The sequence below is a fragment of the Ranitomeya variabilis genome, chromosome 8, assembly GCF_051348905.1.
Source record: "Ranitomeya variabilis isolate aRanVar5 chromosome 8, aRanVar5.hap1, whole genome shotgun sequence".
Taxonomy (NCBI): domain Eukaryota; kingdom Metazoa; phylum Chordata; class Amphibia; order Anura; family Dendrobatidae; genus Ranitomeya; species Ranitomeya variabilis.
In genome coordinates, this window is record NC_135239.1 from 210,069,654 (window position 1) to 210,081,808 (window position 12,155).

Genomic DNA, 12,155 nt, shown 5'->3' on the forward strand with positions numbered 1-12,155 from the left:
AGACCCCCCGACAGCTGTGAGAAGTGTTAGGTCTGTGCTCCATGGACATAGGGATGAGCCTATTCACGGTCAGCAAGCAGAGATCTTGAAGGCAGAGAGGAATGGAAACAGGAACTGTATAAAAAGTGTAAGCGCTTCTTACTGATTTACTAGATAACCAAAACGACTGAGGATCGATATTCTGTTTTCTGTTCCCTCTTTCAGGGCGTTTGACACCTTAGCGAAAGCATTTAACACGTCGGACGCTGGACAGAACGTGTCGGATGGTTTTGATACGACGGCCGGGGGGAACATTCACGTCATTAGTCGGGATCAGGCTACACCCATCCTGGAGGTGGAAGGACCGCTGCTCTCAGACACACACGTCACTTTTAAGGTCCGTGTGATAATAGGGACGACGGTGAATTATTAACCATTCGGTCCTCCTCTGTATCAACTATGGCCGTCTTATGATATTCCTCATCTCTCGCAGCTCACAATGCCCAGCCCGATGCCAGAATATCTGAACGTACACTATATATGTGAGTCCGCATCTCGCCTGCTTTTCCTTTCCATGCACTGGGCTCGCTCTATACCTGCCTTCCAGGCCCTGGGGTAAGTATTCACCGCCTGCCGCCCCATGAGAGCAAAGAGCTCGTACCTGTGCGGGCCAGATTATAAACTGATGCATCCTCATTAATGTCCTGGTATTACTATCAGTCACCACTAGATGGCACAACAACAAGGAAAATTCTATTTTTTTCCCCTATTTCAAGGCTAAATTCACATTAGGCTTGTTTGCATCATTTCTTTATGTTTTTTTAATGCAAAAGTTCAGCTGTGTTTTACAGCACCAGCAAAGCCTATGAAGTTTCAGAAATCTCATGCGCACAGCTTGTTTTTTTTGTCATCAGTATTTTGCGCTTTGCGTGGTTTTTTGGACAATGGAGCATGTCAATTCTTTCAGCATTTTTCACCCATTGAAATGAATGGGAGGTGAAAAAAAAATCACTGAAAAATGCACCAGAAATGCGGTATCAGGATTTGCTGATTTTTTTTATTTTTTTGTGGCAAAATCTAATTGTATGGAATAGGACTTATTTTCAACACTAAACTTTATCAGCATGCATAAGAGACAAATCTAGCATGCCACAGCAATAAACAACAAGGAAAACCTGCAGGTTTTAGATTGTCCTAAAGCCAGAAAATGTGCCAAACGGGATTTACCTGCGTGTTTTTATGCGCTTTTATTGATCTTTTTTTTTATGCTAAACAATTTTGATCTCAATGGGGAAAAACTGCAGTAAAAACACTGAAAAAAATGCTGCATGTGGACAAGCCTTGTAAGTTGTTGCCTCTGGGTTGTCCTCGCCGACTTTTTCAACTTTTGGCACAGAAATCAAAACTTTTACAAAGTTTGCTACTTTTAATTTTGGAAGCTTTTGCACAGTTTGAGGCTCGGTGTATAACCGTCAGGCCCCTGTGTCTAAGCGGCTACATTTCCCAACTGTCTATCTGTAGTTTTTGTCCATATTTCCTTCCAGGCAGGATTGTAACACGAGCCTCGTCCGCGCCTGCTGGAATGAACTGTTCACCTTGGGTCTGGCGCAGTGCTCGCAGGTGATGAGCCTCTCCACCATTCTGGCCGCCATAGTCAACCATCTGCAAAACAACGTCCAGGAAGGTGCGTTCCCCTCCACGTTCCCCTTCACATTCCCCTCCGTGTTCCTCTCCACGTTCCCCTCCACGCGTTCCCCTCCACGTTCCTCTCCACGTTCCCCTGCACTTTCCTCTCCACGTTTCCCTCCACGTCCCTCTTCACGTTCCCCACCACGTTCCTCTCTATGTTCCCCTCCACGTTCCTCTCCACTTTCCCCCCACGTTACTCTCCACGTTCCCCTTCACATTCCCCTCCACGTTCCCCTGCACTTTCCTCTCCACGTTCCTCTTCACTTTCCCCCCACGTTACTCTCCACGTTCCCCTCCACGTTCCCCTCCACGTTCCTCTCCACGTTCCTCTCTATGTTCCCCTCCACATTCCCCTCCACGTTCCTCTCCAAGTTCCTCTCTATGTTCCCCTCCATATTCCCCTCCACTTTCCTCTCCACGATCCCCTCCACGATCCCCTCCACGATCCCCTCCACGTTCCCCTCCACGTTCCTCTCCACATTCCCCTGCACGTTCCCCTCCGCGTTCCCCTCCGCGTCCCCCTCCGCGTTCCTCTCCACGTTCCCCTCCACGTTCCTCTCCACATTCCCCTGCACGTTCCCCTCCGCGTTCCCCTCCGCGTTCCTCTCCACGTTCCCCTCCACGTTCCCCTCCACGTTCCCCTTCATGTTCCCCTCCACGTTCCTCTCCAAGTTCTGCTCCACGTTTCTCTCCACATTCCACTTCACGTTCCACTCCATGTTCCCCTGCACTTTCCTCTCCACGTTCCTCTTCACGTTCCCCATCATGTTCCTCTCCACGTTCCCCTCCACGTTCCTCTCTATGTTCCCCTCCATGTTCCCCCCACGTTTCTCTCCACGTTCCCCTCCACGTTCCTCTCTATGTTCCCCTCCACGTTCCTATGTTCCCCTCCATGTTTCCCTCCACTTTCCTCTCCACTTTCCTCTCCGCATTCCCCTTCACGTTCCTCTCCACGATCTCCTCCACGTTCCCCTCCACGTTCCTCTCCATGTTCCCCTCCACGTTCCTCTCCACGTTCCCCTCCATGTTCCCCTTCACGTTCCTCTCTATGTTCCCCTTCACGTTCCCCTCCACATTCCTCTCCACGTTCCTTTCCACGATCCCCTCCACGTTCCTCTCCACATTCCCCTCCACGTTCCTCTCCACGTTCCCCTCCACGTTCCCCTCCACGTTCCCCTCCACATTCCCCTTCACGTTCCTCTCTATGTTCCCCTCCACGTTCCCCTCCACGTTCCCCTCCACGTTCCTATGTTCCCCTCCACGTTCCCCTTCATGTTCCTCTCTATGTTCCCCTCCACGTTCCTCTCTATGTTCCTCTCCACGTTCCCCTCCACGTTCCTATGTTCCCCTCCACGTGCGGCCGAGCAGGGGCTCGTAGGTCTGATTTACTGCAGTCACTCTGTTTCCTTCTTTCAGATAAGCTCTCCGGGGAGCGCATTAAGCAGGTGATGGAGCACATATGGAAGCTGCAGGAGTTCTGTAACAGTATGGCCAAACTGGACATCGACGGCTACGAATACGCCTATCTGAAGGCCGTGGTCCTCTTCAGTCCAGGTTAGAAGGATTCGTCTGTTAGGTTTGAGTGCAGGAAGCTCAGATCAAAGCTGCTGTTTAAAGATTTTTGCAAAATGTGATTCTCATCTGTTTTATTGCATTGGAGACCCTAAAACAGCAACGCCTGACCCTATACTGGGGGAGAACACGGGCAGCGGATGACCCCAGTGCAAGGGCAGGCTATGGGCCCCGTGCTCATCAATGGCCCTTTAATGAGATACTTTATACAGAAAAGAGGCAATCCCTTTAAGTTGAGGACTTTTTTAATCTTCGAGGCTTAAAAAAATATCCACTGCGTGTTATATCATCACAGATTACCCCGGTCTCTCCAGTACCGAGCAGATCGAGAAGTTCCAGGAAAAGGCACAAATGGAGCTTCAAGATTATGTACAAAAAGCTTATCCAGAGGATACGTACAGGTACAAAGCGCGAACTCCGAGGAATCGTGTAATGTATGCACAAGCAGAATAGTGAGCGCAGCTCTGGGGTATAATACAGGATGTAACTCAGGATCAGTAATGTAATGTATGTACACAGTGACTGCACCAGCAGAATAGTGAGTGCAGCTCTGGAGCATAATACAGGATGTAACTCAGGATCAGTAATGTATGTACACAGTGACTGCACCAGCAGAATAGTGAGCGCAGCTCTGGAGTATAATACAGGATGTAACTCAGGATCAGTAATGTAATGTATGTACACAGTGACTGCACCAGCAGAATAGTGAGTGCAGCTCTGGAGTATAATACAGGATGTAACTCAGGATCAGTAATGTAATGTATGTACCCAGTGACTGCACCAGCAGAATAGTGAGTGCAGCTCTGGGGTATAATACAGGATGTAACTCAGGATCAGTAATGTAATGTATGTACACAGTGACTGCACCAGCAGAATAGTGAGTGCAGCTCTAGGGTATAATACAGGATGTAACTCAGGATCAGTAATGTAATGTATGTACACAGTGACTGCACCAGCAGAATAGTGAGTGCAGCTCTAGGGTATAATACAGGATGTAACTCAGGATCAGTAATGTAATGTATGTACACAGTGACTGGACCAGCAGAATAGTGAGTGCAGCTCTAGGGTATAATACAGGATGTAACTCAGGATCAGTAATGTAATGTATGTACACAGTGACTGCACCAGCAGAATAGTGAGTGCAGCTCTGGAGTATAATACAGGATGTAACTCAGGATCAGTAATGTAATGTATGTACCCAGTGACTGCACCAGCAGAATAGTGAGTGCAGCTCTAGGGTATAATACAGGATGTAACTCAGGATCAGTAATGTAATGTATGTACACAGTGACTGCACCAGCAGAATAGTGAGTGCAGCTCTGGGGTATAATACAGGAGGTAACTCAGGATCAGTAATGTACTGTATGTACACAGTGACTGCACCAGCAGAATAGTGAGTGCAGCTCTGGGGTATAATACAGGATGTAACTCAGGATCAGTAATGTAATGTATGTACACAGTGACTGCACCAGCAGAATAGTGAGTGCAGCTCTGGGGTATAATACAGGAGGTAACTCAGGATCAGTAATGTAATGTATGTACACAGTGACTGCACCAGCAGAATAGTGAGTGCAGCTCTAGGGTATAATACAGGATGTAACTCAGGATCAGTAATGTAATGTAAGTACACAGTGACTGCACCAGCAGAATAGAGAGTGCAGCTCTGGAGTATAATACAGGATGTAACTCAGGGTCAGTAATGTAATGTATGTACACAGTGACTGCACCAGCAGAATAGTGAGTGCAGCTCTGGGGTATAATACAGGATGTAACTCAGGATCAGTAATGTAATGTATGTACACAGTGACTGCACCAGCAGAATAGTGAGTGCAGCTCTGGGGTATAATACAGGAGGTAACTCAGGATCAGTAATGTAATGTATGTACACAGTGACTGCACCAGCAGAATAGTGAGTGCAGCTCTGGGGTATAATACATGAGGTAACTCAGGATCACTAATGTAATGTATGTACACAGTGACTGCACCAGCTGAATAGTGAGTGCAGCTCTGGAGTATAATACAGGATGTAACTCAGGATCAGTAATGTAATGTAAGTACACAGTGACTGCACCAGCAGAATAGTGAGCGCAGCTCTGGGGTATAATACAGGATGTAACTCAGGATCAGTAATGTAATGTATGTACACAGTGACTGCACCAGCAGAATAGTGAGTGCAGCTCTGGAGTGTAATACAGGAGGTAACTCAGGATCAGTAATGTAATGTATGTACACAGTGACTGCACCAGCAGAATAGTGAGTGCAGCTCTGGGGTATAATACAGGATGTAACTGAGGATCAGTAATGTAATGTATGTACACAGTGACTGCACCAGCAGAATAGTGAGTGCAGCTCTGGAGTATAATACAGGATATAACTCCAGATCAGTAATGTAATGTATGTACACAGTGACTGCACCAGCAGAATAGTGAGTGCAGCTCTGGGGTATAATACAGGATGTAACTCAGGATCAGTAATGTACTGTATGTACACAGTGACTGCACCAGCAGAATAGTGAGTGCAGCTCTGGAGTATAATACAGGAGGTAACTCAGGATCAGTAATGTAATGTAAGTACACAGTGACTGCACCAGCAGAATAGTGAGTGCAGCTCTGGGGTATAATACATGAGGTAACTCAGGATCACTAATGTAATGTATGTACACAGTGACTTCACCAGCAGAATAGTGAGTGCAGCTCTGGAGTATAATACAGGATGTAACTCAGGATCAGTAATGTAATGTAAGTACACAGTGACTGCACCAGCAGAATAGTGAGCACAGCTCTGGGGTATAATACAGGATGTAACTCAGGATCAGTAATGTAATGTATGTACACAGTGACTTCACCAGCAGAATAGTGAGCGCAGCTCTGGGGTATAATACAGGATGTAACTCAGGATCAGTAATGTAATGTATGTACACAGTGACTTCACCAGCAGAATAGTGAGTGCAGCTCTGGAGTATAATACAGGAGGTAACTCAGGATCAGTAATGTAATGTAAGTACACAGTGACTGCACCAGCAGAATAGTGAGCGCAGCTCTGGGGTATAATACAGGATGTAACTCAGGATCAGTAATGTAATGTATGTACACAGTGACTGCACCAGCAGAATAGTGAGTGCAGCTCTGGGGTATAATACAGGATGTAACTCAGGATCAGTAATGTAATGTATGTACACAGTGACTGCACCAGCAGAATAGTGAGTGCAGCTCTGGAGTATAATACAGGATATAACTCCAGATCAGTAATGTAATGTATGTACACAGTGACTGCACCAGCAGAATAGTGAGTGCAGCTCTGGGGTATAATACAGGATGTAACTCAGGATCAGTAATGTACTGTATGTACACAGTGACTGCACCAGCAGAATAGTGAGTGCAGCTCTGGGGTATAATACAGGATGTAACTCAGGATCAGTAATGTAATGTATGTACACAGTGACTGCACCAGCAGAATAGTGAGTGCAGCTCTGGGGTATAATACAGGATGTATCTCAGGATCAGTAATGTAATGTATGTACACAGTGACTGCACCAGCAGAATAGTGAGTGCAGCTCTGGGGTATAATACAGGATGTAACTCAGGATCAGTAATGTAATGTATGCACACAGTGACTGCACCAGCAGAATAGTGAGTGCAGCTCTGGAGTATAATACAGGATGTAACTCAGTATCAGTAATGTAATGTATGTACACAGTGACTGCACCAGCAGAATAGTGAGTGCAGCTCTGGGGTATAATACAGGATGTAACTCAGGATCAGTAATGTAATGTATGTACACAGTGACTGCACCAGCAGAATAGTGAGTGCAGCTCTGGAGGATAATACAGGATGTAACTTCTATTATTGTATGCAGTTTTTTTCTATAATCTTTTGTGTTTTCTCTGCTTTTTCCTCTCGCTCAGACTGGCCCGTATCCTGGTGCGGCTCCCGGCTCTCAGACTCATGAGCTCCAGTATAACGGAGGAACTTTTTTTTACCGGCCTTATCGGCAACGTTCCTATTGACAGCATCATCCCTTACATCCTGAAGATGGAGACGGCAGAATACAACGGGCAGATCACGGGGACCAGCGTATAGCCGGAACTAGCACTTGTGCACGGATCAAGCACTTTTCATCGTACCCTTTTCAGGGCGTGAGAAAGCGCACTAACATTTTGGGGAACACATAGACCCTCATCCAGGAGTAGACGCTCCCTCCTTTATTTCCTCAATCATTGAACATTTCAGTAGTCGTAACCCTTTATTTCCATTACCGGACAGTGACGCCGTTATGCAGCCATTACGCGATGATCAGGTAGGAGCGTATATCTGTTACAGGTCAATGTTTTCTAGATGTGTACCCCCATGTATCTGAATTCCAGGTACCCCCGCTTTTTTATACAAGGCTACATACTAGAGGCCAGGATTCCGAAAAGTGTCACAAAGAATTTATGTTGTCATGCGCAGACGGACGGCGGAGGGGACATTTTATAATGAGGCGACTTCTCACAGATTTCCCTTTCTGATCAGATTTTTCCTCCTAATTTTCCAATTTTATCCAAACAAAACTTAATTAGAGCTTAATGAAAAGTTCTGCAACTTTCTAACAGATTAATTTGGCTCCAATTCATCAACTGTGTTTTTTCTCTTTTTTTTTTGTCTTGTGTTTCCTTTTGCCCCAAATTCATCAATATGGGCGTGGGATGTCTGATTAATTGGCGCAGATTCAAAGAATATTATTTTTTTGCCCCTTTTTGTGGCAGGTTCGTCTTCAAGTAATGCATAGAAAAGTAATAATTATTAAACAAATTTTGCACTGAACGGATGATGAATAGACCAAAAAAAAACTCTAAAAAAAAATAATGAACAGATTCCAGGTGTAAAAGTAGCTTTTAGGATCTTTAGTTTTATGGCAAAAAAATGAATCTGTCCATTGGTGATTAAATACCTTTCTAATATTAGGAGTTCTGATTGCTGTCAGTGAATGAAAACATTATTGTTTTCCCCAAGAAAACCTGTTTAGACTAAAGATGAGCAAGTCAATTTGCAGGATTGTGGTCGGGCAGCCATGGCGGTAGTCAACGTTTTCTTATCTGTAGCCCTCGCGTGACGTCCTAATCAGAAGAGGCGCCGGGGATGACGGCAGGTAGGAGGTGGTCCGCCAGGTCTCATACTATTGATGTGGCCACATTTCTATAATCCTTTATGAGAAGAAAGGGATAATATCTGAGAGTTTGTTACAATGTATCAGTGCAGATCAAGTGCATGAAACTATCAGGATGAGAGAGAGAATTGTCAGACCTTTTCAGCCTGTGCTTTAAATCGAATGTTTCCATGTCCTGACAGCAAGCAGAGGTGCTGATCCAACAAAGTGTGGTAGAAAGTTGCAGAACTTTTTATGATTTAGGCTTTTGTGCCTCTTTTGATCCTCCTGTCTGGAGAACAGACACTCTCTTTAAAATGCTCGGCACCAATGAGTACACGCTGGGAGTAGTAGGAGTAGTAGTGCAGCACCCGCTCATACTAACAGTCCTATCCTTGGTCTCGGAGCAGTCAGCGGAGTCCACCATTGCCAGAAATCATCAGTCCGTCTAATTTCAGGTTGGTTGAAACATTTCCAGGTCGTTAATAAAGCGACCATGCACTAATCGCTATTTACCAAGAAGCGCAACCCGACCGACCGCGTCCTGAAACGAGGCGAAGTCCTGCGGGAAAAGTGGGGAAACTTTGCAGAAACTTTTTTCCGTTATTCTTGTTTTCTCTGTTCACATCCAAATCTGCTGCGTTTATTTAGCTCCTCTCCTCTTTGTTTATGTGGATTTGACTCTTGAAATGATGCACTTACTCCCCCGTCTCTCCTGCGCACTATTTTAACCCCTTATGAAACCAGAAAGCACTTATAATAAGGTTTTTGTTTAAACAGAAGCATTTAAAGGGGTGGTCCGCTCTTAACATACTGATGTCCTATCCATAGGATAGGTGGTGGTCTGACACCTGGCGCCCCCCACCAGGTCTGTTCATGTGTACCTGGTTATTCAGATTGACAACTTTTTTTTTTTGTTATAAGTTTTGGCTCTGGAAGCCATTTTTACATAGTTTGTTTTTTGCTTTTAATTTTTTATTTGGCTTTAAAGTTATCTGTCCGTACGTAAGACCGGACAACCCTTTTAAGTCATTGATCCTGGCTGTACGTTTGTTTAGGTGCCCATTAGCCACCCCCTGCGATGTGATCACATGCTGCCAGTGGGCGGAGAACCTGCTGGAGACCCCACGTTGCTGCCATCATGGTCCGCAGCGGGCCCTGGAGACCGCCATTCCTACTATATACTGCAGTATATAGAACAAGCGATCAAACAATCACAGGTCCAAGTCCCCTAAGGGGACTAAAGAATAAAGAGTAAAGTAAAAATGTTTTTAAAAATGTTAATTAAAAAAAATAATAATAATCTCCCTGGTTTTCCCCAGATGTGTAAAATTAGAGAAAAAAAAGTGCTGCTTTTTTTTTTCTTTTTTTCACCACACCTCCCACTATAAAAAAAAAAAAAAGATGAGGACGCTGCCATGTACCCCAAATGGCACAACGGCTCGGCACACACATAAGAAAAACCCTCGCACGGCTCCGCCAGCGGAAGAAAATGAAGATACAAATAAAATTATGGTTTTAAATTTTTTTAATAAAATTCTGAAATAACAAAGAAAACAGACAAAACAAGTTTGTCACCGCAGCAGCCGAGAATTCTAATCATAAAATCAACGCCGTAAAGATCAAACCGGCGGCATTCCCAGAGGGGCGTCCATTCAGGTATCCTGTACCTGCAACACGACGGGACGGCGCCGTGGGGCCGAGTGAGGGGCTTAAGACCCGGGACACCGCCATCTTGGTGCTCCCCTGCCATAGGATGAGCTTCATAGGAAGCCCTGACTTTCGCTATATTCCGCAGTATTGATGTCTATAGTTCTCGGGGGGGAGGGGGGACTAAAAAATAAAGTGAAAAGTATAAAAAAAGAAGAAACCTTAAAAAGGATTTAATAATATTTTTAAAAAATATTAAAAAAAAAAAAGTTATGGCTCTTTGAAGAAGGGGAGAAATGCGATAAAATATTTTTTGGTTACGAGATGTTGATGACCTCTTCTTATAATAAGTCATGAGTATCCAGTCGGTGGGGTCCGACACCCGGCCCCTCTTTCCCCCATCGATGTACAGAGTGGACGGAGCCAGAACACTACAGCGCTGCACACTGTGCAGTGTTTGTTCTCGGTACTGCGCTTAGCTTCTATTGACGTGAGCTGCAGTACCAAGAGCGGCCACTACACAGTGTGCGGCGCTGTGCGGCTTCGGCTCTGGGTCGCTGCTGGAGCCGGTAGCAGCTGATCGCGGGGTCGGACCGCCACCAGTCTGAGGCTGCCGTCACACTAGCAGGATTTGGTCAGTATTTTACATCAGTATTTGTAGCCAAAACCAGGAGTGGAACAATTAGGCCGGAGACACATTGGTGCGAGATACGGCCGAGTCTCGCTGGTTAAAAGCAAGCTGTGGCACCGGCACTCCGGAGCGGAGCGTGCAGCTCCATGTATTGCTATGCAGCTGCACGCTCCGCTCCGGAGTGCAGGTGCCACAGCTTGCTTTTAACCAGCGAGACTCGGCCGTATCTCGCACCAGTGTGTCTCCGGCCTTAGAGGAAAAGTATAATAGAAACATCTGCACCACTTCTGCATTTATCACCCACTCCTGGTTTTGGCTACAAATACTGATGTAAAATACTGACCAAATACTGCTAGTGTGACAGCAGCCTGATACTGATGAATAAGGTTGGGCCATCAGAATCACATTCCTGGAGAATCCCTTTAAGAAGGTGACAAAGGCATTGTCCTGTGTTGGCACATGGCGTGCCAATACTATAGCATGGAGGCCACGTGCCCCCGGACATCCTCCATCAGTTGCTATTGAAGCGATTTCATGATCTGTCGGGAGCTGAACCTCACATTGACACCATCCAGTGCGGCCAGCAGGGGGCAGTATTCCTAATGTGCCTTATATGCTGCCGGTGACTGATGCGTCACACAGGAGGCGGCAGGTGAAGCGCTGCACAGACCCCAGCCTGCGGGGAGCGCTGACGAATCCGCACTGTGCCCCACCCCGAAGGGCGCCCGCTGCTGGTCAGATCATGTACTACTCCACAGGATATGCCATGTTTGGGGTCTGATTAGTGGGGGGTCCGCTGGTTGTCATTCTGTCTCCACCTGCCCAGGCTCACAGAGCGGACAGGAAAGCCATATAGGACGCCATGTAACTCCATATAGTCTTGTTCTTTTTTTTTTGGTTGTTCTAATGCAGCAATTTTTGTAAATAATCATGATGAATAAAATATCTCGTTTTGTGTATGCAGCTCCTCTGCAGAGCTGTGTGTTTCTATGGTAGTCAGATGCTACAGTCACACTCCACGTCGCAACCACAGCGGGAAATCATGGCCAACTGAGAACTTAGGTGGGGGTTGTCAGCGCAAGGCCCGGGAGCCACATGCCCACTCACATGTCGCTCAGCCCCATCCATCGCCTGATTGCACTGAGGGCTTTGCTCCGGGTCGGAAATTTTCACTCCTGTTTTTAGGCAGAAAACGTATTTTTGTATAATTTCCTACCATGCGTATTAGCGGGCGAGGTTCTGCTGCTTTAGTATTTGAAGGTTGTGGCGCCCCCTGGTGGCTGCAGGATCTGGAGGACAGAAGGGTCATTGTCAGAGGCGGCATTGTATATGATGAGGTCTGAGCCGGACCCCTGGGCTCCTCCGCTATCCACCTCAGCTCTCCTCCTCAGCCCCCCTCTTCTGCCTCAGTCCTCCTCCTCAGCCCCACACCTCAGTCCTCCGCCTCAGTCCTCCGCCTCAGCCCCCCACCTCAGTCCTCCTCCACCCTCCACCTCAGCCCCCCACCTCA

General features: G+C 46.5%; 1 protein-coding gene across 2 annotated transcripts in view; it reads left to right on the forward strand.

The window, feature by feature from the left end:
• Positions 1–10,669, forward strand: part of NR2C2 (nuclear receptor subfamily 2 group C member 2) — an 18,267-nt gene extending 7,598 nt beyond the window's left edge. Inside the window, exons 9-14 of one of the 2 annotated variants that reach the window (XM_077276697.1) lie at positions 205–376; positions 473–594; positions 1,524–1,663; positions 3,085–3,222; positions 3,536–3,641; positions 7,145–10,668. In XM_077276697.1, the coding sequence (XP_077132812.1) occupies positions 205–376; positions 473–594; positions 1,524–1,663; positions 3,085–3,222; positions 3,536–3,641; positions 7,145–7,319 (853 nt within the window). In that variant the 3' untranslated portion in view covers positions 7,320–10,668. Of the gene's footprint in view, positions 1–204; positions 377–472; positions 595–1,523; positions 1,664–3,084; positions 3,223–3,535; positions 3,642–7,144 lie in introns of both variants that reach the window. The other variant, XM_077276696.1, reaches the window with a different exon arrangement.
• Positions 10,670–12,155: the final 1,486 nt, after the last annotated feature.